Source organism: Dermacentor andersoni, chromosome 4, assembly GCF_023375885.2.
Source record: "Dermacentor andersoni chromosome 4, qqDerAnde1_hic_scaffold, whole genome shotgun sequence".
Classification (NCBI taxonomy): domain Eukaryota; kingdom Metazoa; phylum Arthropoda; class Arachnida; order Ixodida; family Ixodidae; genus Dermacentor; species Dermacentor andersoni.
In genome coordinates, this window is record NC_092817.1 from 127,137,845 (window position 1) to 127,162,903 (window position 25,059).

Here is a 25,059-nt window from a genome sequence, read left to right on the forward strand (position 1 = left end):
AATTTAAGTTGGACCACGTCTAAATTTCAAGTTGGCTCATACCCAAATTTCAACTTGGGTTATCCCTAAATTTAAGTTGGCCCACCCCGAAATTTAAGCCGGTGCACTCCCAAGTTTAAGTTCGCCCACTCCCAAATTTAATTTGGTCCACCCCAGATTTCAACTTGGCTTATCTCCATATTTAAGTTGGCCCACCTCCAAATTTCAAGTTGACCCACCTACACATTTAAATAGGCCCACCCCTACTATAAGCTTCCCCATGCATTTTCTAAGGAGCCCTATGTGTCTCTATAGATATCTCTTCTTATTTATTTTTGGAGGGTTTAACTTGTTCCTTATCGCTTATAAAGCTACCAATCATCAGCATTTACGCTATCATAACGATTAAATGTCTTAACTGTGCAAACTACGCATTTTTGTGCAGATACAAGGCATTACACTTTTCGCGTGGTGGAGCCAGGGTACTCGCCAAAGAATACTTACACATTAAAAAAGCAATGTAGACTAGCTGGAGCTCATCACCCGCAATGCCACGGGTATACTTGGCATGAATTTTTTTCAGGGCCTTCATTCATTGTATCTAAGTGACTGACGCACACATCGAAGTAAGCTGGAAAGAAAACTCCTTTACAAGCCGCTATCTCGAATTTCAGTAAAACAGGCAATGGATGCTAACAATCACGAAAATTGCGATCAAGAGGCCGTATCTTCGCACATGATTGTTCACAGCGGAAAGCAGAACCTATAGTGCAGCATTTTCGACTGAATTACAGTTGACGACATGCGAGTGATGAGTCCCAGCAGAATATTCAGCATGCTGAGGGCACGTCCATTTTTTATGCAACGTACAAATGCAGTAAAACGCTCATGAGCAGGTCGGTAGAATTAAAAAAAAATAACCATTAGGGGATGCTTTGATACGAGCAATAAGAAATGTGCCTTACGTCGCAAACAACACTGTTCTTTGTCGGAACAAAGTTATTTTGGCCAATGTTGTGCAGCCACTGCTTCTTGCGCAAGCCGTCACGCTTTCTTTGTGGTATCAGAAAAACTGCATAACTGGCTTGTTGCAGTTAACCTTAACTGACTTGTTGCAGTTAAATGCGCTACAGCACGGCATAGCGCTATAGCACAACACTGCAGGAAACACAGCGGGCAACGTTCGCTCAGCCGGGCCAAGGAGAAAAATGGCGCCAATGAAAAAGTAAAAGAAAAAAAACACAAGCAAAACGCAAGATCCGCGCGTTTCCAAGGTCAACGGCAAGGAGACCAATCGCCGTGCAGAAAAACGGGGGTAAAACTGGTTCCCGCAGGGGTGACCCGAAATGGGCGAGGAGGTCGCGCGGCGGCGGCAGAGTTCAAAGAGTGGCGGTACTTTCAAATTACCAAGGGACGTTAGCGCGTGCAAGGTGGAGCTGCGATCGTCCGCCCACCCTCGCACGCTTGCACTCGCACATACAGCATACGCCGTGCGGCGACGATGTTATCACCCTTGGACTTCGTACAGGACATCGCGGCGACGGCAGAAATGCGCCTGGAGGGTCCATATAATTGCTCATCATCATCATCATCAGCCTGGTTACTAATTGCTATTGCAATAATTGCTATTGCAATAAAAAGTAACACCTTTTAACGCCCGTTTGTATGTGTGCCAGGCGCAGGGTGACCTTAGATGGGAAGCTAGACACTAGATACATCATGAACTAGGTAATGGTTGCATGACACCACACACCGCTGGTCCATGCACCCACACTGTGATCGTACTGACATAGGCCAAGACAGTTGAGCATCTAACAGGATCACATGGGAGAGTAGGTGAAAGGGCTCCCCAGCATTCTCGGAGAAGTGACAGCAGAGAACGAGGTCTGACCCATTGCAAATGCATAGAAGCACATAATGATTCAGCAGGAAAAGGCCAATTTGGTGGCATGTGGCTAGCTTTTGAGGAGTCATTGTGTGACCTTCAACCATGGCATCAGCCAGACCAGCATGTGCGAGTGGTTCGTGATACCATGTGGCAACCACCTCCAGTTCCTGTGATCTGTCCAATCTCTATTATGTACAAAACCGTGCCGCTCTTGACACACATGTTGAATTGATCGCTTTAAAAGGTGATGTAATTAATTATTTGTTGTGCTCTCAAAGAATTGTGTATATATACATTAAGCAAGTAGTACTCAAAAATTTTGTGCCAGTGCTCACATAATGCTTTCAAATATTTCTGCAGATGCATATCTTGTCTTTGAGAGTGTAAAGGGGAAAATTATCCGGTTGGTGTTAATTTATATTGTATTGCGCTAGGTTCAATTGAGTAAGATTAATGGCATGACAGGACAGGCCAAACAGGAACAACAAACCACAATGTCGTCCTTGTCTGGTGTGTCCTATTGTGGTACTAATTTCACTCATTTGTAGAGTGTCCTGGTCTTAGTGTCTTTCCTGCAGTGATTTTGTCCTGCTTCCACTGTCTCAATGTTTACAGCTCTGGTTAAAACGGTGAGTTCCACATTGAGTATTAAGAGGACACTTTTTCTCAGGATCTTCTGTCTGAGAAATTGAGAAGGGAAAAGTTAATTGGGTTGGCATCCACTGCACCGATTTTGTTGAGCTTCCTTTGATGTAAAAGTAAAGGTTAGTCTATCAACTCTAGGAAGCCACTTTCTTATTTAAGCCGCCCATTTCTTTACAAAGGCTTTGAATATCGCCAAATCACAAAACATTGGAGCACCAAGTTTGTAACTATATATATCTGCAATAAACAACACTGCCACAATCTTGTAAGGTGTGCCCGTTAAGATGTCTAAAGTGGACAAAATTAATGGATTATAAACTATTCTGAAATATACTGCTGATTTATGAGGATGACTTTTGCAATACCCTTGTAAAACAAACACTTTCACATAACCTGTAAGGTCATATATAAGATTTTTCCGATTCGTATGTCTGTCTGCTGTTATTGCTAAGTTTATGTGCTTGCTCTTTGTCCTTTGAAACGTATTGAAATGTTTTCCATGAAAGAGGGACAGCAGTGGTATGGAATGTTTTGCATAATATATTGCTTGCTGGAAACAGCAGAGTCTTTTATCTGCAGAAGTGACTGCTGCCACAATGCTTGGTTCCCTTTGCTTTTAAGCTGTGGCACATGGGAAAGGGTGGTCTGAAGCTGAAAAACCATACAAGGGTCAACACTTGGTTTTACTTGTTGCAAGTCAGAATGTGTGTTCTTTCTGCCCTAGTCAATTGCTCATGATGCTTCAGTTCAAGGATAGATCACTACTGATTTGTTAATTTCCAGCCCTGTTTTAGGTATTTTGGTTGGCGCTGTGTTTCCTAATCACTTTACAGTTTCTGCATCAGCCTGGTGTGTTCTTTTCTCTCAATGTCCCATTCTATCTTGCAGGTGATGCTGTACGTGAACAAAGTTGGGCCTTACTTTAACCCACACGAGACATACCACTACTACCAGCTGCCAGTATGCCGACCAGACAAGGTCAGATCCTGTGCCTGGCTTTTTTATAACATGATGCATAGTAGCTTATCACTGGTTGAAACAGCCTCTTGAAAAAAAAAAAAACTAGGCAATCATCATTGCACAGTATCTTCCATCGCTAGTTTCTGTTGTTTAGCTCTCTCATGTGGTGGGCAGAGCAACAGGGAGAGTCAGGGTCTCTCCTTAAGAATGCTGACTATTTCTTATGCTGTCACGTTCATTGCTCAGTCATGTTTTCAATACTCATTGACAGAATGCAAATGCATAACAGGCTCCTCGTCAAAATTCATGATGCATCTGTGCTTCATTCCTCCATGCTTCAAGAAACAGTTCCTTTATAGAGCACACAAGCATGGATGTGTGTCCCTGTGGTCCATCAATTATGATCTTTCTGCTGTAAGGCACGGCAGGCACGAACAGCCAAGATCAGTAGTTGTAGGGATGAAGAAAGCTCACTGCAGAAATGGATAGTTTGAGGGATTGCTCTGACATCCTCTTGCGTTCCTCTGTGCTTCGAGGAACAATGCCCTATTATACCAGCACAAAAAAGGGATGTCCCAATGCTTCACCAACAGTGAGCGTGTAGCGATCGTTCATCACATCACAGACATGAACAGCTCCGATTGGCAGCTGTTGGGACAAAGAATAAAGCTTGCAGTAGAAACTGATAGTTTGAAAAGGATTAGGCAAGGATATTTCCCTGTCCAAGGAACATCCTTGCCAGTGTCCTTGCCTTCTGGTATGGCGGCATGCAGCAGTTGAGAAGAATGCACCATGCAAGGCAAATAGTCCCGTCTGGTTTGAAGATGTGGGTATCACTCGCTCTTAATGGACGACAAAGATCCAAAGCAGAAGGAGCAAAACAAAGGCAGGGACATGGATACCCAAAGGATGAAAGTGGAGTGGAAATTGCACATGGCGATCCACTGGTGCATACATCTTCCCTTTGGAGAACTTGCTGCTTAGTTCGTAGCCTGTCGCTGACTATAGTGCATCAGAGCAACTCTCCACCCTCATGTCACAGAATATTTTGTCAAAAGATTTTTGTGGTTTTCTGCTTGTTGTGTGTCTGGAAATGAAATGGTGTAATGGAGTACTGGATTTATAGGAGAATATACTCAAGAAATATACGTCCAAACAATGTTTAGACATTGACTTCCTTTAGACATTTCATTTATTTTTTAAAGGTCGATTTTAAGTGTTCTTTAGCTCTTTTTTGGTGTTTTGTGGGTACATCTGATCTACTAACACTTGTCGTACAAGACAAAGCGGGGTACTGTATAGGGGACCTTTTTTAGTTGGCAGATATCTAGTAATAAGCGATAGTTTTATCCTCAGAAAATGTATTAGTGTTAGTGAGATACAGAGTTTGGGGCTACAAGCATCAACACATGTGGAGGTGCCTTGTGACGCTGTGTCCAACCAGAGCATGTGAATATCTGACAGTTAAAGTTGGGCGAATAAAAACCTTTTCAAATACGGATCGAATATGAATAGTAAGTATTGAATATCGAATCAAGTATTGAATAGTCAAACATAGACGCATATATTTACAGCAGGAACGTTTATGTTGCTGCAAAAGAGACAGCTAGCTTTCAGTGACAAATTATCCTTATTAAACACCAGATTACCATTCGTCATCAGCAAATGTTTTTCAATAGCCTCGCAACAAAGTTAGATCCTGGCTGCAAACAAACTCTCCATTAAATAATGACTGCTGTATAACTAGCTTTCCAAAAATGCTAAATAAATGGTTGCCTAAAAAAAAAAAAAAGTTCTGGAAAAAAAAGCTGCTGAAGGGCTTGCGTACCCTACACACATGTGAAATGACCCATTGCAAGAAAAACATCACTGGTTGTAGCATAAAAAATTAAACTTCTACATAGCTAGACTGCGAAAAACACTAAATGATAAACTGCAAGCAAAAATCATAGGTAACGATGTAGACTTCCGTCGCGAAACTGAAAACAAAGCTTGCATTATCCATTTTATTTATGCATTACTTCAAAAACGTTTGTTGTCACACTTCTGATAATTAGCAATATATTATTTAGCACATGGAGTACAGTAACCAGACCTAAACAGTCGGTTGTTGCAAAATATTATAGTTAGTTTCAAATGTTCGAAAATACCTAATAGTTCCTTTTCGAGTATGAATCGAATACTACACGCTAAATATTCGTATTCGAAACTTCGAATGTTCGCCCACTCCTACTTCAGTATTATTCGATTATATATCGTATTTACTCGAAAATAGGTCGACTCCTGTATGTCGGACTTGCCAAAAATAAAGATATTGTCACGGGCGGCGATCCTGTGCTCGGTGCTTGTACGACGACGGCGACCACGATGGTGCGGCTGTCTGGGGCCCTATAACGTAAAACTATTCCAATATGTTTTTATTCCAATCTCTTGACGTCAAATTTGCGTAACCGCCGACGCAAGCACCGGGCGGTCACCCGCAGGGTTGTCTGAACAGACCAATCAAACGCTCTCCTCGTTCATAGGAGGTCACTTTTGTTTGCTTGAAAAACGAATAGCATATTGCCTACACTGAGCAGCTTGTCTTATCTTATTGGCTGACAAGCGGTGAGGAGCATGCTCAATTGGAGAGGGATTGGATGGGGCCGAGCCACTGCACTGAAAATCGATAGCCGGGCCCGGTGAAGAGGGTGGTGCCGGCGTCTGCGATTGGTCCGCTTTCCCTTACCTATAGCTTACGGTGGCTGGTCCAAAATCGCGGCGGCGTGCAACGGAGCCTTAAGAATGACGCTAAAACGGATGCTCAACAAAGAAGAGTTGGCAGAACGAGGTCGTAAACGTGCCGAAAGTGCTCGAAAACGTTACACGGCCACGCAAAAAGCTTTATTATACGAAAATAAACCCAAGCTCTCCAGCTGGTGCGAGTTGCCAGCGCCTCAGCGATCGGCGGCAGCCATATTTTATTCCTTTCGGAACGGGGCAGCATGCGACTATTCAGAAGAAAATTCACTTTTGCTCAGCATATTAATGCATCTTTAATGCGTACACGTCACTTTGGCGCGGTGAGATTCTGCGGTTTTGTGACGTCGCGTGGCAGTCAGGTTTCAGCCCGAAAACTTTTGACCAATAGCCGGGGCTAATGGCGAAAAGGCGTCGAATCAGAAATAACTATTTTTATTTTGTTTGGTCAAATCGTGCGTAATCAACGTGTTCACGTCATATCAGATGGGGAGCTGTGGTGGTTTTCATGACGTCGCGTGACTGACAGGTCAAGTGGAGGTGGTCCAAAAAAGTTTTTGACCAGTCGCGAAGGGCTGATGACAGAAATGGAATAGAAAAGTTTGGAATAGTTTTACGTTATAGCGCCCCTGGTGTGCACGCGCTAGCCCTACCGTTGCTGCAGCGTTTTGCGTCTTGCCTAGTAAATATATCCTTGTGTATAGATTCTACCCGTAACATCTTTAGTGGAAGTGCGGGGTAAGCTCGCTACAACACCGAGAACTATAGCTTCGCAGCGGACGGCTCGTTGCTGCCACCACAATGACCGACCAAGCGACCCAGTGTGAACAAGGCCCGTCACCGGTCATTCTCTTGTACCCTCGTGATCGCGGTGCTTTCAGTGCCGCAAGCGGCGTAGACGTCGACGAGTGGCGGGCTTTGTATGAGTGCGTCAGCAACAATAACAAGTGGGACCCGACGGTAATGCTTGCCGATGTCATTTTATACTTGCGGGACACTGCGCGACTTTGGTTCGAGACGCACGAGAAAGATTTGGCAAGTTGGGACGTCTGTAAGCAGAAATTACGCGATCTGTTTGGGAAACCTCTGGGACGACAACTAGCGGCCAAGAAAGTACTCGCTATTCGCGCCTGGACGTCCACTACAGAGCCGTGCATCTATATTCGGGACGTGTTGGCTCTGTGCCGCGAGGTCGACGAGGACATGCCTGAAGCGGACAAAGTCGGACACGTACTAAAAGGCATAGCCGACGACGTCTTCAATCTGCTGCTGCGTAAGAATTGCTCTACAGTAGAGTCAGTCATCACATAATGTCGTCGTTTTGAGCAAGCAAGAAGTCAGCGTATCACTCACCGCTTCGACCGACTTCCCCATGCGGTGTTAAGAACGGCCCAGCTGAGGTGCAAGTTTTGCCAGCCAGTTGCGACAGCAGCGGCAACCTTTTCTTGGAACGCCACCGTTACGCTCTAGCCTCGTCGCCGTTGTGACTGAATGCGATCAGCGGACCAAGTATTGTTACTGAGCCTCCGCCAGCGCCCTGGTCTGCTGCGAGCGGGGGAGTGCTCGCGGGAACGTAGTTCGAGGCTCCTTCCCACGCGCCGTCCAAGACGCAAGACAATGGGCACCCGGCCGCGCTGCAGGGGTCAACTCGGGGAATAAAAGGCACCTTTCCTGACACAAGCCCCAAGTTCTACGAACTCCGTCTGACGTCGGCTCCGGACCGTGAACCTCGCAAGGAGGTGTGTGTGTGTGTGTGTAAACCGTCCCGCAGAGAGGCGACTTGTTTACGATGACTGGACGGCCGTTTCCGTCACCTTGGTATCGGGGGAGGACCGTGTGTTTATAAACCGCTGTTGTGCGGCTGCTCAGTGCACTTTCTCAAGCAGTCATGTTAGACTGATGTACTTTTCTCTCGCAGTCATGCTAGACTGATGAACTGCATGTAGATACTGTAAATAAACCCTTATTCCTCGTTCTCGATGAGAAGCAGTCCTTCCCTTTATCAACGTCCTCAGCGTGGATAAGTTGGACGACGGCATGGGCCAGCTACCTTCTAATTCCTGCCGGACTCCAATCTTGACAACGGGTTTCGAGCGGTGGGATTGAGCCCCCAATCCAAACAGCGGCTGCCACATCCTCATGCGAAGGTTTACCCAGGCTACGTCAAACGCCCGCTCCAGAAAACGTCACCAGGCTCGTCCGTCGAGAACTCGAGCGCCATGGCACCCGTTTCTCACCATGACGGCATGCAAGACAGCTTGGCTATTATTCCACTAATTAAGGCCGCGGTTCGACAAGAGGTCGCGAATATGAGCACTTTACCCGCCTATCATAATGGTAATGCTGCTCCCGACCCGGTCTCCCCAGTCGTTGTTGCCGCTACACCGAACACGACCTTCACGCTACGTTCTCGCAACCTAGCCGATTGGCCCACCCCTGATGACCGGCCCATTTGCTGTACATGCTCTAGGATTGGCCACATCGCCCGCCAACGCTGCAGCCGCTGGCCCACGTCATACCGACGAAACCTTTACAATCGGTGGCGCCCAGAACCAGCACCATATGCTCTGTCATTCCGTCCTGAGGCGTCAAGTGCTGAATGTCCTCCTAGGGAAAACCGGACCAGCCGCTCACCATCACCCCAGCGCCGTCAGTCCCGCTCGCCCCAACCTCGTCGCTCTCGCGCTCCCTTCGACCGCCTCTCGGAAATCTAGTTAGTGCAGCTCCCGGAGGTGACGCTGCCTTTACGACCCGGCCTGCAAATCTCTGCTTGTCCATCATTCACGATACAACCTTCTTGAAGTTCTGATCGATGGTGTGGCGGTTGCTGGTCTTGTTGATACCGACGCCAAAATATCTGCAATGAGCTCGAACCTCCTCCGCCGCCTCCAGAATGTCCTGACGCCCGCGCCTCCAGCTACCGTCCAAGTAGCCGACAGGGGTACTCCTGCCGTGCTTGTAATGAGCACTGCACGCATCACCATTTCCGATCACCACATATCTGTTCTTTTTGCTGTCCTAGAACAGTGCCCCATGACCTCATCCTTGGAATTGACTTTCTGCCCACAGATGCTGCCCTTATCGACGGCTCCGCGGTACTTCTACGGCTAAAACTTCCTTTGTGCTCCGACAACGTCCCTGCCTACGCTCCGTCGAGTTTCTTCGAATGCCACCACAAGCCGCATTATACGTCCAGCTTTCATTCTTTCCGCCCCGGATGGCGACTACGTTACTTCAAATCGCCTTGAAACGGAACGTCGCGCTCCCCTATACGGTGGTGACAATTACAAACAACCGAACCACTTTTCCCATCCTCAATTGTGGCTTCTCGATTCAAGTTCTTCCTTGCGGCATATCCTTCGCGCATCGTATACCCCACTGGCCGACCACATGGTTTCTGCCCTGACCACAGAATCGCCACCGGATTTTTCGTCGCCGTCATCGCAGTCAAGTTCGTCCTGCAACCACTTCACACGCATGATATCAAGAGACCTCGCTCTGGCACAGGCTGCTGCCTTTCGCCACGTGCGGTTCTCTTACCGGGATATCTTTGATTTTGGCGACCATCATCTGGTCCAGACCTCCGTCGTCACTCATCGCATTCACACCGGCGATGCGAGTCCCATTCACCGACGGCTTACCGTGTGTCAGCTCTGGAGCGTGCTGTCATACAGCAGGAAGTCGATAAAATGCTTGGCAAACGCCTCATTGAGCCCTCGTGCAGTCCTTAGGCCTCGCGCGTACGTTGTATACTTGTGAAAAAGAAGGACAATAGCTGGAGATTCTGTGTCGCCATCTCAACCAGATTACCAAGGATGTGTATCCTCTCCCGCGTATTGATGACGCGCTCGACTGCTTGCACGGAGCCAGAAATTTCTCTTCCATTGATACTGGCTCAGGATACTGGCAGATCGCTATAGACGACCAAGACCGAAAGAAAGACCGGCTTCGTGAGTCCTGATGGCCACTATCAATTTAAAGTAATGCTTTTCATCAAATCAATTTAAAGTAATGCCGCGCTGCAAAGATGACCTTTGCAGCGCGGCCGTCGTGTTATCCATTGTCCTGCGTCCCCGTAGTCAGGTGGTCACGCCCGAACCCATCCGGCGCCTCTACATTCCAGAGCTGCCTTTCTCCTGTTCTCCGAACGAGGCGCTTGGTGGACGAACGCCGCCGTAGTCAAGTTCTTCGAAGGAAGTTCATGGTTGGTTACCGCTGTCCTCGCTGGTTCTCAGAAGGGCGCCACCACCCCGTATCGGTCGACGCACCTGCAGCAGTACCCCTGCAGGCCCATCCTAACAGCTCCTCCATGGCCCGGAAAATCTCGCCTGGCCAGTGCTGGCAACCGCTGGGCAGGAAGAGAAAGGCTGGCGAGCAAGACGATGGCTTTGCTCTCTGCAACCCCTGCGCACTTGGAATGCCTTCAACCATCTCACAACAACTGGCACAGAAGAGTCGATCCCGGCAACACAATACCACTCAGCGTGCAAACGCCCGGAATCAGCTGTTAATCCTCCAGGCTTCCTATCAAAATTTCCATGCAAGCCGCTCAACTGGGAATCCCAAATTTTGCCCCAAAAAATTGTGCCGCCAAAGCGAGCGTTCACGTTCGCCTTGAGTTCGACCAAACCTGACTGTCGTGCTGTACAAGAGCAAAGGTTTGCGCAGAACTAAACCGAAGGCTCTCAAATACCAATACCCAAACATAACTTAAGCAGCCTAACTTCACGAACAGCCTGTTCTTACCCTATCACAGTGGCGTATTTATTTCATGTACTGTTGCCACTGAACAGTCTGGCCAACTCCATAGGTACGTAATCACAAACGCGCTAGCTTTGTGGTCCCTATTCCGAAGGCGTACTTGTATCTTACGCAAACGTTTCATCACGCTTACTCACATTTGTTCGTTTTGTCCACACAGGACACGTTCCTTAAACGAACAACCAAACTTGCGTAACTTACGCAACGCAGAGGAACCTTTAAACAAATGTGTCTTCGAATAACTAGCTCTACGAACGCGTACTAGAGAAGTCAGAATACGGCTGCCCTCAACTCACACGAGCAACCCAGTCATAAACCTGCTTCCTTCCGTCCACACAGGACACGCGCTAATGGAACTAAGAACGCTTCTCAGTGCAAATCACGCACTTACTCAAAACCTACGCGCTTAACCTTAGAAAATAAAAAACACTTATAAAAAAAAGAAGGTTAACTGAAACACACGCGCGTTACCATAGGCCGCTCAACGATAACCTTGACCTTCAGGTTACTCACACACACAAAAAAAGCCTATATACTCATTAATGAACACCTCGCGAAACTAAATATTTACTTAAAACACCTCTTTCAAACCACGGAGCTTCTCAAACGACAACATAAACAAAGCTCATAGCTTTACATATTGAAAGAAATTTTAGTCTCAAATCGCGAAAATTTTCCAATGCTCAAAAATAAAAACAAAACAAGACGTTTTACTTATACGGAAGCTCTCTTGGCCTCCCGTTCCAAACATTTTCGGCTGACTCATAATTTTGAGCCGTACTCAAGGATGTCGCGGTTTGAAAGCTATTCTGGCTACCCAGGAACAACAGAAGGGCTGACTCACCATCAGCTCCTCCAAGACGTTACAGTCTCCTGCCAATTTGCGTCCTGGCGCCATGCTTTCTTCACTAACTCGACTGACCGCGTCACGACTCCCTATCACCTGGTCTCGTCTTGCCACCTTGCGCTTCTTTGTACTACACGCTGAACTTCGGAAAGAACGACGGACCGACGAGGAACATAATTGCCCCGTGCCCTTTGCCCGCGTCCGTGCAGAACATGCTTCTCGGTCTCTTTTGACCGGTGGCTCGAACGTGCTTGATGCGCACACGTCGTCAACGACGACCGCACCTTTCTTTTCCTCGCGCCCTGGCTTTTTGTGTCTGTCGCCATCGTTGGCTGCTCTACATTATTTACCGCATTCTGATCGTTACGGCGCTTCTTTCTACGGCACTTTTTCTTAGAATTCCCGTTCATGCCGCCTTCTCGCGCCTCGTGCTGCCCGGTACACATTTCGTCGGCCCGGATCGGTCTCTTACCCGCACAGTCTGAGTGATTTACATTGAAATCTGCTCTCACTTTGCCTCGCCTGGCAGACAGCTCAACCGACACTGGAACAATGCAGTAGGCTTTACTCGAGTTACGCAACTCGCACTCTTGCGAACTGCCCTCTACTGCATTGCCCAGCTCTCGCAGTGCATCGGCACTCGGCCCGTCGGTTTCGATCGCTGTCTCTCGCGCACAGTCCGAATGATTAATAACTGAATCATCCCTATCTAGGCTACCTAGACTGGCGGAGAGCCGCACCGATCCCTGAACAATGCAGTTGTTTTCTCTTGAGCTACGCAGCTCGCAATCCTGAGAGCTGCCCTCTACTGCATCGTCCAGCTGGCACTTTGACACGCAGATCTGGCTCGACATGGGTGCTCGCGTCTGTCGGGTCAGCAGTACTCTCTACTTCGCTAGCAACCTCGTTAACCTTACATGCGACGCACACGCTCGGTGACTGTGCTAATTCATTTGCAGCTGGCCCAGCTGCCTCTACAGTGCTATGTTGGCACAGCCCCTCGTCGCTCTCACTCGGGCCTTTAACGGCCTCTGCTGCCACTAAGGCATCGTTAACTGCTAGCACTTCGAGTTCACTTATGAACGTGCTGCTAATCTCGCAGGTGCTACTACTTTCCTCGGCTTTCGACTGAAATCTGCTGTCGACTTCCTCACACTTTCGCTGCGTCCAGCCTACAGGTTCCTCAAGCCGCTGTTGACCTCGTGCGTTTAACTGCTGCAAATTTTGTATCTGTTTCTTCACTGCTGCAATTTCTTTTTCAACATGTTGCCGTTTTTGCTCACGCTCTTGGCGTCCTTGCCTAATTGATTCCCGTTCCTGTCTTTTACTTAGAATTCGTTTGTCCATTTGTTCTATGAATTTAAAATCATTGCCACTTTGCAGAATGGCATTACGAATCTCTGATTGCGTCAAGTCCTCCGCTACGTTTACCTCGATCTCTTCACACAACCACAACAGGTCAGCTCTCGTCAAACACATTAGGACCATGATCGCTACTTTAAGCTTTGGCTCTGCTGTCACACAATACTTGTTGCGATACCCACGCAATTCAAAATACAAGTAAAAGATCCCCAGCGAATCAAATCCAGAAACACAGAGAAATTGAAGCCTGGTAAATCCTACAGCCAAAACCAAACGCTTACCCACTGAAGCAGCACCATATCACCAGTCCTCCGCCGTATCCAGTCAGTTGCAAGAGATGGTCAATCTCAAGTCGCCTCCAACTTGATCCGGATAACGGTCGGTCACCACGTGCTAAAGTATGTGAGCTGCCGTTGCTTTCTCCGAGTCGTAGGCCGATCTACGAGCCGTAGACCGATCTCACCGCTCCCATTCAGTTATAAGGGTTGGCGGTCGTAGTTGTAGGGAGGACCTTGACTCTTCGTTGGGACTTAGGCGAGCAGGGTTTATTTACAGTTGAAACAAGACATACATCGACAGTCTAGCGTGACTCCCAAATGGAGCCCGCAAGACAAAGTATACAGCAAACGAGCACACAGCTCACGAGTACATTTCGAGCACGACAACGAGCACACTCTAGCAGCCGACAATCGCTGCTTATAAGCACCCCGTTCGACGTCATCGTTCGACGTCACCGTAGACCAGTCGCCTCTCCGCGGGACGGTTTACACACACGCACACACAAGTTTCAGTGCCCCCTCCGGAGGCAGATGACCTTTGCAGCGCGGCCGTCTTGTTATCCATTGTCCTGCGTCCCCGTAGTCACATGGTCACGCCCGAACCCATCCGGCGCCTCTACATTCCAGAGCTGCCTTTCTCCTGTTCTCCGAACGAGGCGCTTGGTGGACGAACGCCGCCGTAGTCAAGTTCTTCAAAGGAAGATCACGGTTGGTTATCGCTGTCCTCGCTGCTTCTCTGAAGGGCGCCACCACCCCGGATCGGTCGACGCACCTGCAGCAGTACCCCTGCAGGCCGATCCTAACTATGGACACCTTAATCTATCCTCACGCAGACACATCAATTGCCTATGCTCGTGATGCTCTTTCCCGTGCTCACATCGCCCGCCAGGTTTCCCATGATCGCTTATAGGCTTCACAGGTTAACCAAAGATGTCTTTATGACCACCTCACCGGGAGGGAAAATTTACTCCGGGATCGCGCGCGCCTTGCTGTGGTTGCCGTCACGTCGCGTTGGCCTATGCGAGAAACATCTCGCGTTATGTCGGCCCGTACCGCGTCATACGCAAAGTCACTAATGTGGCCTATGAGCTCGCTCCGCTGAACCCCGAGTCAGCAGCACCTGCAACAACCGCGAGTGACATAGTCCATGTCTCGCGCCTTAAATCGCACCACTCTTCACCCGAGCCCTAATTGCACCGGCATCGGTGCTTGGGCGTGACCACAACGGCGGCGCTGCCAACAGGTGTGCACGCGCTAGCATCTACCATTGCTGCAGCGTTGTGCGTGTTGCCTTGTAAATGTATTCTCGTATATAGATTCTATATATATATATATATACTTCGATTAGAGGTCGACCCATATATTTTTAGAAAACCGAAAAAAGGGTAAACACGAAATTGTTTTATTTACCAACTGCCGCACGGCTACTAGATCTCGCTCGTTCACGCCACAAGCTGCATCCTCTTGAATGGCCAGGGACGTCGTCCTCGTTGGATACTTCGCAGGTATCATCTACAGCACAAACGACGTCGTCCTCGGTGCCGTCAAGTGCGTTAGATGTGCAGCATTTCTTAAAGGCAGTCTCTGAAATATCTTCAGACTGGCTTTACGACGGGCGCGACGGGCGAACTCCGTAAGCCTGGTGCCTTTACTAGTGTTGTTCACGAATATAGGCCGAAAGCTAATTTTGGGTAAACAAAAAGCGGTCGACCTACCTACATTTGAATAAGTACGATTCGCTTATTTGCTCTCTTAGAGGTTTCCACAGCCAAGGCTGCCACCTGGCCACTTTTCCACCGACGCAATCGGATTTTTTTTTTCTCATGGTGCTAGCTTGCCGGTTCGTCAGCCACACCAGTATGCGCCATTGCCAGTTTTCCGGTTCTCAATGATCGACACATTAGAAGCTGCTTCGAAATCGCCGTGTCGGGCGTTCGCACATAGCGGACAACGAAATTGTCGCGAACGAATTCATCGCTAGCCCGTTAAGAAGTTTCCTTAATTCCATAAAGCGTCGTATATTTTGTTGCCACCCAGACTTCCACTTATTGCTGTGTTCCTAGGGCATTAGTATGCCTTACGAATAAGTTACTTTCAACCACAGTATGAAGGTAATAAATGTGTACCAAATTCTATACAAAGCGTTTCAATAAATTATAATCATGCAAAATTTATATTCGGCATATCGTCGCTTTATTTTGTTTTCAAACAAAGGACACCTCACACCCGTCTTTTTGCTGACGCTTATTCTCAGCAATATCGGCAACCCTATCCACAGAGGTGTGTGTAAACTAGTGTAAACAACTCAATACAGCCGAAGTCATATTTAAATAGCCTCAATATAGCGTAATTTTTAATGTAACGAATTTTTATTCATTCCGTGAGACGTACCTTTACACTGAAGTGGCGTTTAGGTCAGGATTCCACCAAGCCCATCGATGAGTACGCCCGGTAGCAGAAATGAAGGGAAAGGTTTTATTTTACATTATTAACACTGGCTCCAGATACAATTCACATATTCCGAATAAGCTCTGCAAATCTTCCACTTCAGTGCGACTCACGCACTAACATTTTCTTTCTCTTGTTCACAAAGGACCCGCGCTAAAGAAAGAACAACAACAAAAAATTGCTGCGTAAATTACGCGTTTCAAACTATACGAAGATTCGAGCTCATTTCTGAATACTTCTACGCATGCTCCAAGCGATACTCAGAGCGCTGTCATCTTACGAATACACGTGCGAGACACGCACCAACGCTGCGCCTCCTTGTGCCCCAGCAAGACACGCCTTAAATGAACGGCACAAACACATTCTAAAATTGTGTGGTTAAACAACGGCTCCGCCAAATAACCCGTCTTAATTAAAAAAATTATATATATCGCGACCACTTCCGAAAAGTGATCTGATACTCAAGCTCGCCACTACAGGCTTCTAACAAATAACCTAGACTTGGCGTTGCAAGCGTACTTTAAAAAAATGTTAAATTAGAGCCTATCTTAAAAAAAACAACGACATATCGAAAAACAAAGTTTCAAATATTTATGAGCGCGCAAACCATCTCTTTCAGAATATCAGTGAGCTCCTGCAAAAACAATTTAAACAAAGCTCAAGACTTACTTATTGAAACGATCTCTAGTCTCGGAGATCTCAAAATGTTTAGCCAAACACTAAAAATAAAGAAACAAACAAACCGATGTTTCCACATAACGTGCATGCCGTTTTTCATTCTGAATTGACTACGGTTGCGTCATATCTTTAAGCCGTTCTCGAGGCTGGCGCGGTCTGAAAGCTCTTGTCAGCCTTGCCAACCAGGGAATACAAGGGGCACGTAGGCCGTTCCCCTCATTACAGACCCCCGACACCTTTCGTATACTGGTAACATGCCTCCTAGGCATCGCACTACGAATTCACTCCCCTGTATGACCGCTTCGCGTCGCCTTACCGCCGCGCTCTCCTGTGTCATGCAAGTTACCCATCGAAAAGAACTCAACGAGAGGGAACATAATTGCCCCCTGGCTTTGTCCTCCTCCTCCGCGCCGAACGTTGCTTTCGTTCGTCTGGCGGCTCGCACGCGCTGTGACTCGAAACATTCCAAACGACAAACGCGCCTTTCTAATTTTTTCACTGCGCTCCCCACATGTTTTAGTGCCTTTCCCTTGATTCGGCTGCGTTGCCTTCTCTGCCGCATTCCTGACTCTGCGACGCCTCTTTCTCTTAGCACGCTTTCTGGTGCTAATTTTCGAGTACCTTTCCTTTCTTCCCGTTGGCGGCTCCTCAGCCTGACCAACTTCTTGAATTTCAGTCGGTGAAATCGGAAGGATTTCCTCCTCCAGCTTAACCGTGTCTCCGGAGCTGGCTGTTTCATCCTCTTTCTTCGCTTTGAGTTCGTCGTGGTAAATCGGCGTCTGTCTCTCGTCCTGATTATCTGTCCGGGAAATGGAAAGATTTCCTCCAACGGCTTAACTGCTTCTCCTGAGCTAGCTGTTTCATCCTCTTGTTTTCTGGTTTGCTGTCCCCGAGGGTCAAGATGGTGGCCGTGGGTAAGGCTTTTGATCGTATTGTGCGCTACTGCTCTGTTGCTTGAAGCCACTGCTTATCGCATGCACACATCGGTCAGGTGTGCTGCTCTCTTTACAGGCATCGCTTCCTGCCTGTGCTTAACCCAAAGGCGCAAGTCATGGTCTTCTCACACTGCTCTAAGCATATTAAACTTACCCGTTTACTGACGTTATCCGCCCCTGCTCCTTTCACCTACTCTGCAGAATTATCCTTCAGGCGACACGCAACCTCAGCAAAGCTTTCATTACGCTTCTTCCTTTCCTGTCGAAATCTCCTAAATTCCTCTGTGGAAAGCCTGTATTTTGCGAGCAGGCTTGACTTCACTGAACTGCACCCGCCTGCCTTGGCTGCGTTCGGTCGGGCCACCACCTAGCTGCAAGGCTTCGCCCGGCAGCAACGCAAGCAACCGCACCGGCCATGTGTCCTGGTGAAATGATTGCTTCTCACAAATCCCTTATACATTAATCAGGTAGATACCGATGTCATCTCCTGTTTTGTACGGCTGAAGCAAACTCTTTATTTTCACGCTTTCTGTTTGTAGCGGCGCCGCATCCGCCCTGCGTTGTCGTCTCACTTGCTCTAGTTTTATTTTCGCGAGCTGAATTTCTACCCGCGTTTCTTTCACCTTTTCCTGCCACTCTCTCCCTTCCTTCTCGCGTTTCTTCTCTTCCTCGCTTTCTTTCCTCCCGCGACATTTTCCCCAGGCATCCGTGAGCTCGTTCTCCTTGGAACCCACTTCGTCAATCCCAGTGCGAATTTCGAGCTTCCTCAACAGATGGTTAATATTCATACCGAGCTCTGCTGCCAACAGCAACAGCTCCTCTTTCTTTAACACTGCGATATCCATGCTTTTCCGAGAGCCGACTACAACTTCCCCTGTATTGAACACACACCCGGTGGGGATCAATCACAGCTAATTGCCAGATGAAACCCTGTCCTTATAGTCCTGCTAAACGTAGTCGCTCTAGCACTCGCGCTTGCGAAGGTCGTGTCTCCTGGAGCCACGTTCCCAGCTCCGCCGATCCCAGATCCCCGAGGACATCCTTCTGCTACTTTGCCTTCAAGTTTCCTCGAGTCGTCCAAGACTTCACGCCGTTACTACGACGGTTGTGCCTCCCTAAGTCACGAAGAGGAGGTCTGCTGATCCCGGATCCACAGAAGTCGCTCTTCCGTCCGCAGTTTACCTCCAGCTTGTGAAGGTTCCCAGGCCTGTCGATCCCAGATCGTGAGGACCGCCTTATTTATCCCACCGCTGCCACCAGTTTTTTGCCGCTCGAGGTGGCGTTTGGGCCAGGAATCCACCAAGACCTTCAACGAGTAGTACGCCCGCTAGTACGAATGAAGGGAAAAGGGTTTGTTTAACGTTATTCACACTGGCTCCAGATACGGAAGCTCACTCCATGCAGGAGCATATTGTTACGTCTCAACGCAACCAATTGGGCATTGATTTGACGCTTACCGCGAGGCAACCCCCCCTACCATTCATGAGCGCCCATCCAGAAGTCAATGCAGCCATGACGCCGACAGTTGACAGCTCAACAAAAGATCCCTCTACCAGCACCTGAGAACCTGAACCAATGATGAAGAGGTCCGACGTCAAATGCTACTGTGGGAACGGCTTCGACTTCGGATTCCCAGATTACTACGTGCTTGCTAAATAAGCGGGAGCGAAGGCACGATATCGGAGGCGGAGTTCGGCGGAACGGTGCCATATCATGGGCGGGATATTGCGACCGATTTGACGATTTTGACTGGCCGCGATACAGTATTCATATTTCCTATAGTCGCCTAGGGAAGACCATGGTATTAAAAGCGGAGACCTTTCGTGCAATGAGAGAAATGTGCGGACGCGTCATGATGTGAACTCAGACGTTTAGTATGCTGGACCGAACTGGACTTCTGGTCAATTGAGGAGCCTGTAAATGAGAAACAACAGAAATATTATTGTATCCGGTGCAACTTCAAGTGACAGTACAATTAAACCCAGGAAAATCACGTAACTGTGACGTGTAAGGAGCTACAATACCGTACCGTGCCACAGTACCGCTCATGTTTTCCTAGAGGTAGCAAACCTAACGAGGTTGTCCAAATAATGGATTGCTACATTTAAACCGAGAAAAAATTGTAAGCTGCCTAAAGTCAAAAGCTTCCTTATTTAATAACTACAGTCAGTCATGCTCAATAATTACCATGGTAATTATTGAGCAGAGGTTAGCTACTTGATCCGTGCGTTCGCTCAGGCAATGGGCCCTCATCTCAGTAACAGCGAATACCACTGCAGCATAATTATCCGCAGCAATCTCCAGTTGCATCTGTCTTTCTCCCTGCAGACTCCAATAGGTGCTATCTTCTCAACATGAGAGAAGAAAAACGAACAAACGGCAACTTCGAACAGTGAATTCTCCAATCGAATCCGAATCGAATACCAAAGACTACTTCACTCGTATTCGAAATTTCGTACATTCGAACGCTTGTGGCACTGATAACAAAACCTAGACCTAATGCAGGTTCGTGAGGGCAGCTTGCTGGGCGAGTTCATATATTCGGTGTTTAAACAGCATGCGTGGGGATGTCATCCAATACAAATGACAAGAAGGGTAATAGGAAGACAGTGTTGGGTTAAGTATATATAGTAACTTTGGGTGTGCCTTCTTCTGGGCTTTTCTCGTATCATTCTCTGTATTCCGACTCTCCCTCGGCAATATTTCGTGCAATTTGCCAATAAACCAGTTGGAAGCCAGCGCTCTGTCCCTTCGTCTGGTCGGCTCGGCTTGTTTCTTCCTTTCTATGTTGCGCTATACCAGTTTTAGAATGCAATATACCAGCTCGCCCAATCCTCAACCCTAGTGAACCCTCAGTTAGGCCCAAGTCTATCGAGTTGTAAACCGCTGCTAAAATTGTCTAGCAGATGCGGTGGCCGTTTTCTTAATCGCCGTTCTGGCCGCAGTGCACACGCTGTGTATATAGAGATACCGAGGCGCGCGCAAAGTGTTGCTTGCCGCGCAACGAGATCGAGATCCAGCGGTCTCGCCTCACGACGTCGCGTTTCGTGGAAGGCGACGCAGAGGAATTTGTCGCGTTGATCGCTCGCGTCGCGGGGGCGCGTTGCATTTGCAAAGTTACGCAAGTGCATCGGGATATGGATTACGAGGTTGCAGTCGGCGAAGCGCCCGATCAAGATCCGCTATAGATTATAGAAGCCCCCCCCCCCCCCCCTTTCCCCTATAAGGAACTGTCACGATGAGGCGCAGCGGAGAGGATCGCTACAGCGGAAAACTTCGACTGCATGGTTAGTAACTCGTCGAAACACCGCGCGGATTAACGCGACGGATGTGCTATTTGTTGCGCGGACTTGCAGTGGCGTCGGAAGCGTGCGAGACGCGTAACGAGCCGCGGAGACGACGTGAACCGGATTACACCGCTCCTTGAGAGAGAGAGAGAGATGTGCGACGCAACCTCGCGAGACGGGGACATTGCGGCGGCGAAATAATCCGGCGGCAGACGGAGGAAGCCGCTACCGATGTCGTGTCAGGTACTAATAGCCCAGCGGGCGAGTGGAACGAAGTTTCTCCATTGAAACATGTGCAGCGGCACGTGTGTGTAGTGCTGGCGATCGAGCATAACAGAGAAACTCGTCCTCGCTTTTTCAATAGTGTGACACTGGAACGTCAGCTACACAGCCGGCAGTAGCCGTTCCAGAAGTGCGATCGTGCGAATTCGCGTGTCCCTCCTTTTCGGAGTGTCGTCTGCTCGGTCGCAAGTCCCAGACCACGAACCCTTTGCCGCATTTAGGTGAAAGGATTGGTAGCTTATAGGCTGGTTAACCTTTTTTTACCGCTCTGTATTTTGATTATTCATCGTGGATCAGTCTCGTGTCGCGCTTTGCGAACTATCGGCGTTTTTTCGCGAGAGCTTTCCGGGAGAGCTTTTCCGCCATTTGATTTTCTCAGCTGATTTTCTCCTATGCCTGTGCATGTAAATTAAAAAAAAAGGGGGGGGGGGGGGGGAACTGCGGTCCAAACTTGGCATTGTGAACTTTCCAGCGCACTCGTGCATTTCAGTTTGTCCATGTTAATTACGACTAAATTCAGTTTCTTTTTTTTTTCGGCGACCCTGTAGTCGGTGTACTTTTGCTCACACGTGTACATCTTTCTTTTGCATTCGCGGCGTCCAGGCTGGTGCGCATATTTTTGCCAGGTGAAATAGCAGGGAAAGGTGCAAGCTAGTGCGAGTTTATGAATAAAGGCTATGATGTTCTTCCGCACTTCGTTAACGCGTGTTGTGTTTTGCACTTCTTACCGGATTCGTTCTCCACATAATCCAGGAAAAATAAATGTTTGTTTGTTTGTTTGTTTGTTTGTTTGTTTGTTTGTTTGTTTGTTTGTTTGTTAAGTACATGCGTTTTTGCTTGACGGTGGAGTATAGGAGGAGTATATGCCCAGCTCCCGCCATCGAGCGGGTCCAGGGGGTGAGACAACGAGCCAGCTTTCTACGTTACCGTGGCGCACAAGGAAGAGTGCGCTCCACTGTCTGTAAACCGAGTGTGAAAACGTAAGGGAGGCTTCGTCGTGGCGCGAACGAGCTCACTGTGGCTCACTCAAACAGGGTGGGGGAATGAATGGAGTGAGCGCGTACGCAAACGCAATAGTATACAGGGTGTTTCAGCGAACACTTTCACAAATCTTTAAATGTTGCCTGTATGGCAGATATCACAATTCTAGTTCGTGAGCTGGTCGACTCGAAGCGGCGGGACAATACTTGCACAAAAAAATTGAGATGCAAAATTGAGAAATAATTAAAATTCACTAATTAAGTTTTTATCTAATTACATTATGGCCCATATTGCACTTTACAAATTCTAGCCGTGGAGTTCGCAAGGCAGATTATTCACTTGGAACGAATTTTTAATATGACACTAGTTTCAGATATAAATCTCGAACTTTGCGGAGAAATGCATTGGCGTTCCAGTTAATTTGTTAACAAAACGTCGTTTCATGCACTGAAGCACACAAGTAACTGGAACGCGGATGCATTTCTCCGCAAGGTTGAGGAATTTATATCTCGAACCTGGTGTCATCCTGAGAATTCGTTCCCAGTGGATCCGCCTTGCGAAGTCCACTGCTAGAATTTCTAAATTGCAACATGTGTGATAAGATAATTAGCTAAAAGTTAATTAGTGAATTCTTGTTAATTAGTCGATTTTGCATTTCAATTTTTCTGTGCAAGTTGTGTCCGCAGCTTCGAGTAGACCGGCTCATAAACTAGAATTGAGCTATCTGCCACAGGCAACCTTTAAAACATTTTGAAATTGTTCGCTGAAACACCCTGCATTTAACGGACCTGGGATTACACCGGCTGCTGCTTCTCGCGGAACAACAGCGATTGCAAAAAAAGATTGATTGATTGATTGATTGATTGATTGATTGATTGATTGATTGATTGATTGATTGATTGATTGATTGATTGATTGATTGATTGATTGATTGGATGTATTTTTACGACGTAACAAGTTATCTGTAGAGTGCGAAATATTGCATCGGAGGACTTTGAAACCCCCAACGCGCTGCATTCCCGAGGTACAGAAGTTTTTGTGTTTATGCAACCTCACCCCCCCCCCCCCCCCCCCCCAATTCATGCACAATTTTGTAGCCGCCGCGCTTCTGGGATTCGACCTCGCGACCTCACAGCCGACAAAAGAGACGCGCTGGATTTCGCGGAGGGCAGAAATCCATCTGATGTTAATATTCCGCGTTGAAACTTACATTCAGCGAGCGTCCGTGAGCAGGTTCTGGTGACTATATTCCGTGATGTCGATGTCACTCAGTAGATATTTATTTTTTTGTTCTTTTATTTGCGAGGACTCAATAAACTACCCACCAACACTTCCTTTTAAACGCATCTAGCTTATGCTTCGGTCTGTTCTATAAGCGCAAGGCCTTTGTGGATCGGTTGCGAGGTTTCTTTCTCTCCGTATGGGGGACGTGCCTCTATTTCAGCGAAATGCAAAACAATAAATTAAGAAAACTGCTGTTGTCAGGGCTCCGTTCCTTTCCTATACATGTATAGTCGTGACAGGCGACGCGTGCGACGTCCTACTATAGCCTTTCATTATTAGTAAATGTTTTTTTTTTTTTTCACTCACTTCGCTTTGCGTCGTTTAATCGCCAAACTCTCGCGATCCGCGCGACCCGCGGAGCGTTCTCTGTACACGGCTCGGAACTGATTGATGGCTACCGCGAAACTTCTCACATAGAAAAGAAAAAGCGAGAGCCCCGACGCGTATAAAGCGCAATTATCTTCTCATCGTGGGTATATTATACACTCGCACGCACAAGCACATGCACACGTACGTACATACACGCGCGCACGCACGCACGCACGCACGGACAGATATTCCCAGCTCGTGCAGTCAATCACGTGGCTGCTGTAGCTCGGCGCTGTCAAACCCTTGAATGAGCACGATTGCGATTGAATAAGGCTGGAGCGCGTGCGTGCGTACGTGTGTGCTTAGTGTGTATGTAGCGCTGGCACATCGCGTTCGCTGTACACAAAACTCGCCGAGGAGGATGCTATATCGCGGAGAGGCTCGCTCGCGTTATTCGCATCCCCTCCTCCTCCCTTATTTCCATACGTTACGTATATACACGCGCACACACACACACACACACGCACACCGTGTGGCTGTGCTATATATAGCCAATCTCGGCGCGTCGGCTTGCTGGCTCGTGTATCACAGCGTCGTAATTCTCGGCGCAGAGAAAGCGACTGCGGGGGCGAGCGCTGTATAGCTATAGATGTTGAGAGAGCCGTATTTCACGCAAATGGCTATATATATATATATATATACACTGACGGAATAAGTATACGCCAGGCCTTCTCGGCGACGGCGACGAGGGCTGCCGCAGCGCGCGTCTGTAATAGGCCCGTTCGGATGCGAGCGTGTACGCGTACAGCCTCAGTCACGCTTAACCTTAACGCTTAACCTTAACGCCTCAAAAGGGCCCGTTACCAGGTTTGGCGCCATTTTAAAGACAGGCGCAGCGCATACTTCGCTCGCTGACGAACGTGTACCCAGTTGAAAGAGCCCAGTCCGCGAAGTATTACAGTGATATACCCTCTCACCTCCCCCCCCCCCCCTGAACAAGTGTCTGTTGTCGTAGCGCGTGCATGCGCGTGCCTCTAAAACGTGCTCACAGCGTGCTTAATTGCATTACAGCTCCATAACGGAACTGGGTGGTAGCCAAGGACATGCCCGAAATATTTGTAGCGTGCCCTTCCTCGGTGATTGAGACTTCTGAGACGATTGAGAATTTTCCCGACTGCCGCGGAAGATGAATGCTGCCGCCGGGGACAAAAAGTCGCTCACAATCAACGCGCGTGCCGTTTAAGTTTTATGCGAAGCATATTACTAGAACTCAACCCAACTCCTCAGGCGCGGCGGTGTCGCCTTCAATGACCTTTGACCCCATGCCATACCACGTGACACCGTGACGTCACGACAGAGGAGAAACGGGGCTCCAACTCGCGCCGTCGCTCGCGGC

At 48.1% G+C, this 25,059-nt stretch overlaps 1 protein-coding gene across 1 annotated transcript in view; it reads left to right on the forward strand.

The window, feature by feature from the left end:
* LOC126537621 (transmembrane 9 superfamily member 1-like) overlaps positions 1–25,059 on the forward strand; it is a 132,678-nt gene that overhangs the window by 16,847 nt on the left and 90,772 nt on the right. Inside the window, exon 2 of the mRNA XM_050184775.2 lies at positions 3,401–3,490. Coding sequence (XP_050040732.1) covers positions 3,401–3,490 — 90 coding nt within the window. The remainder of the gene's footprint in view (positions 1–3,400; positions 3,491–25,059) is intronic.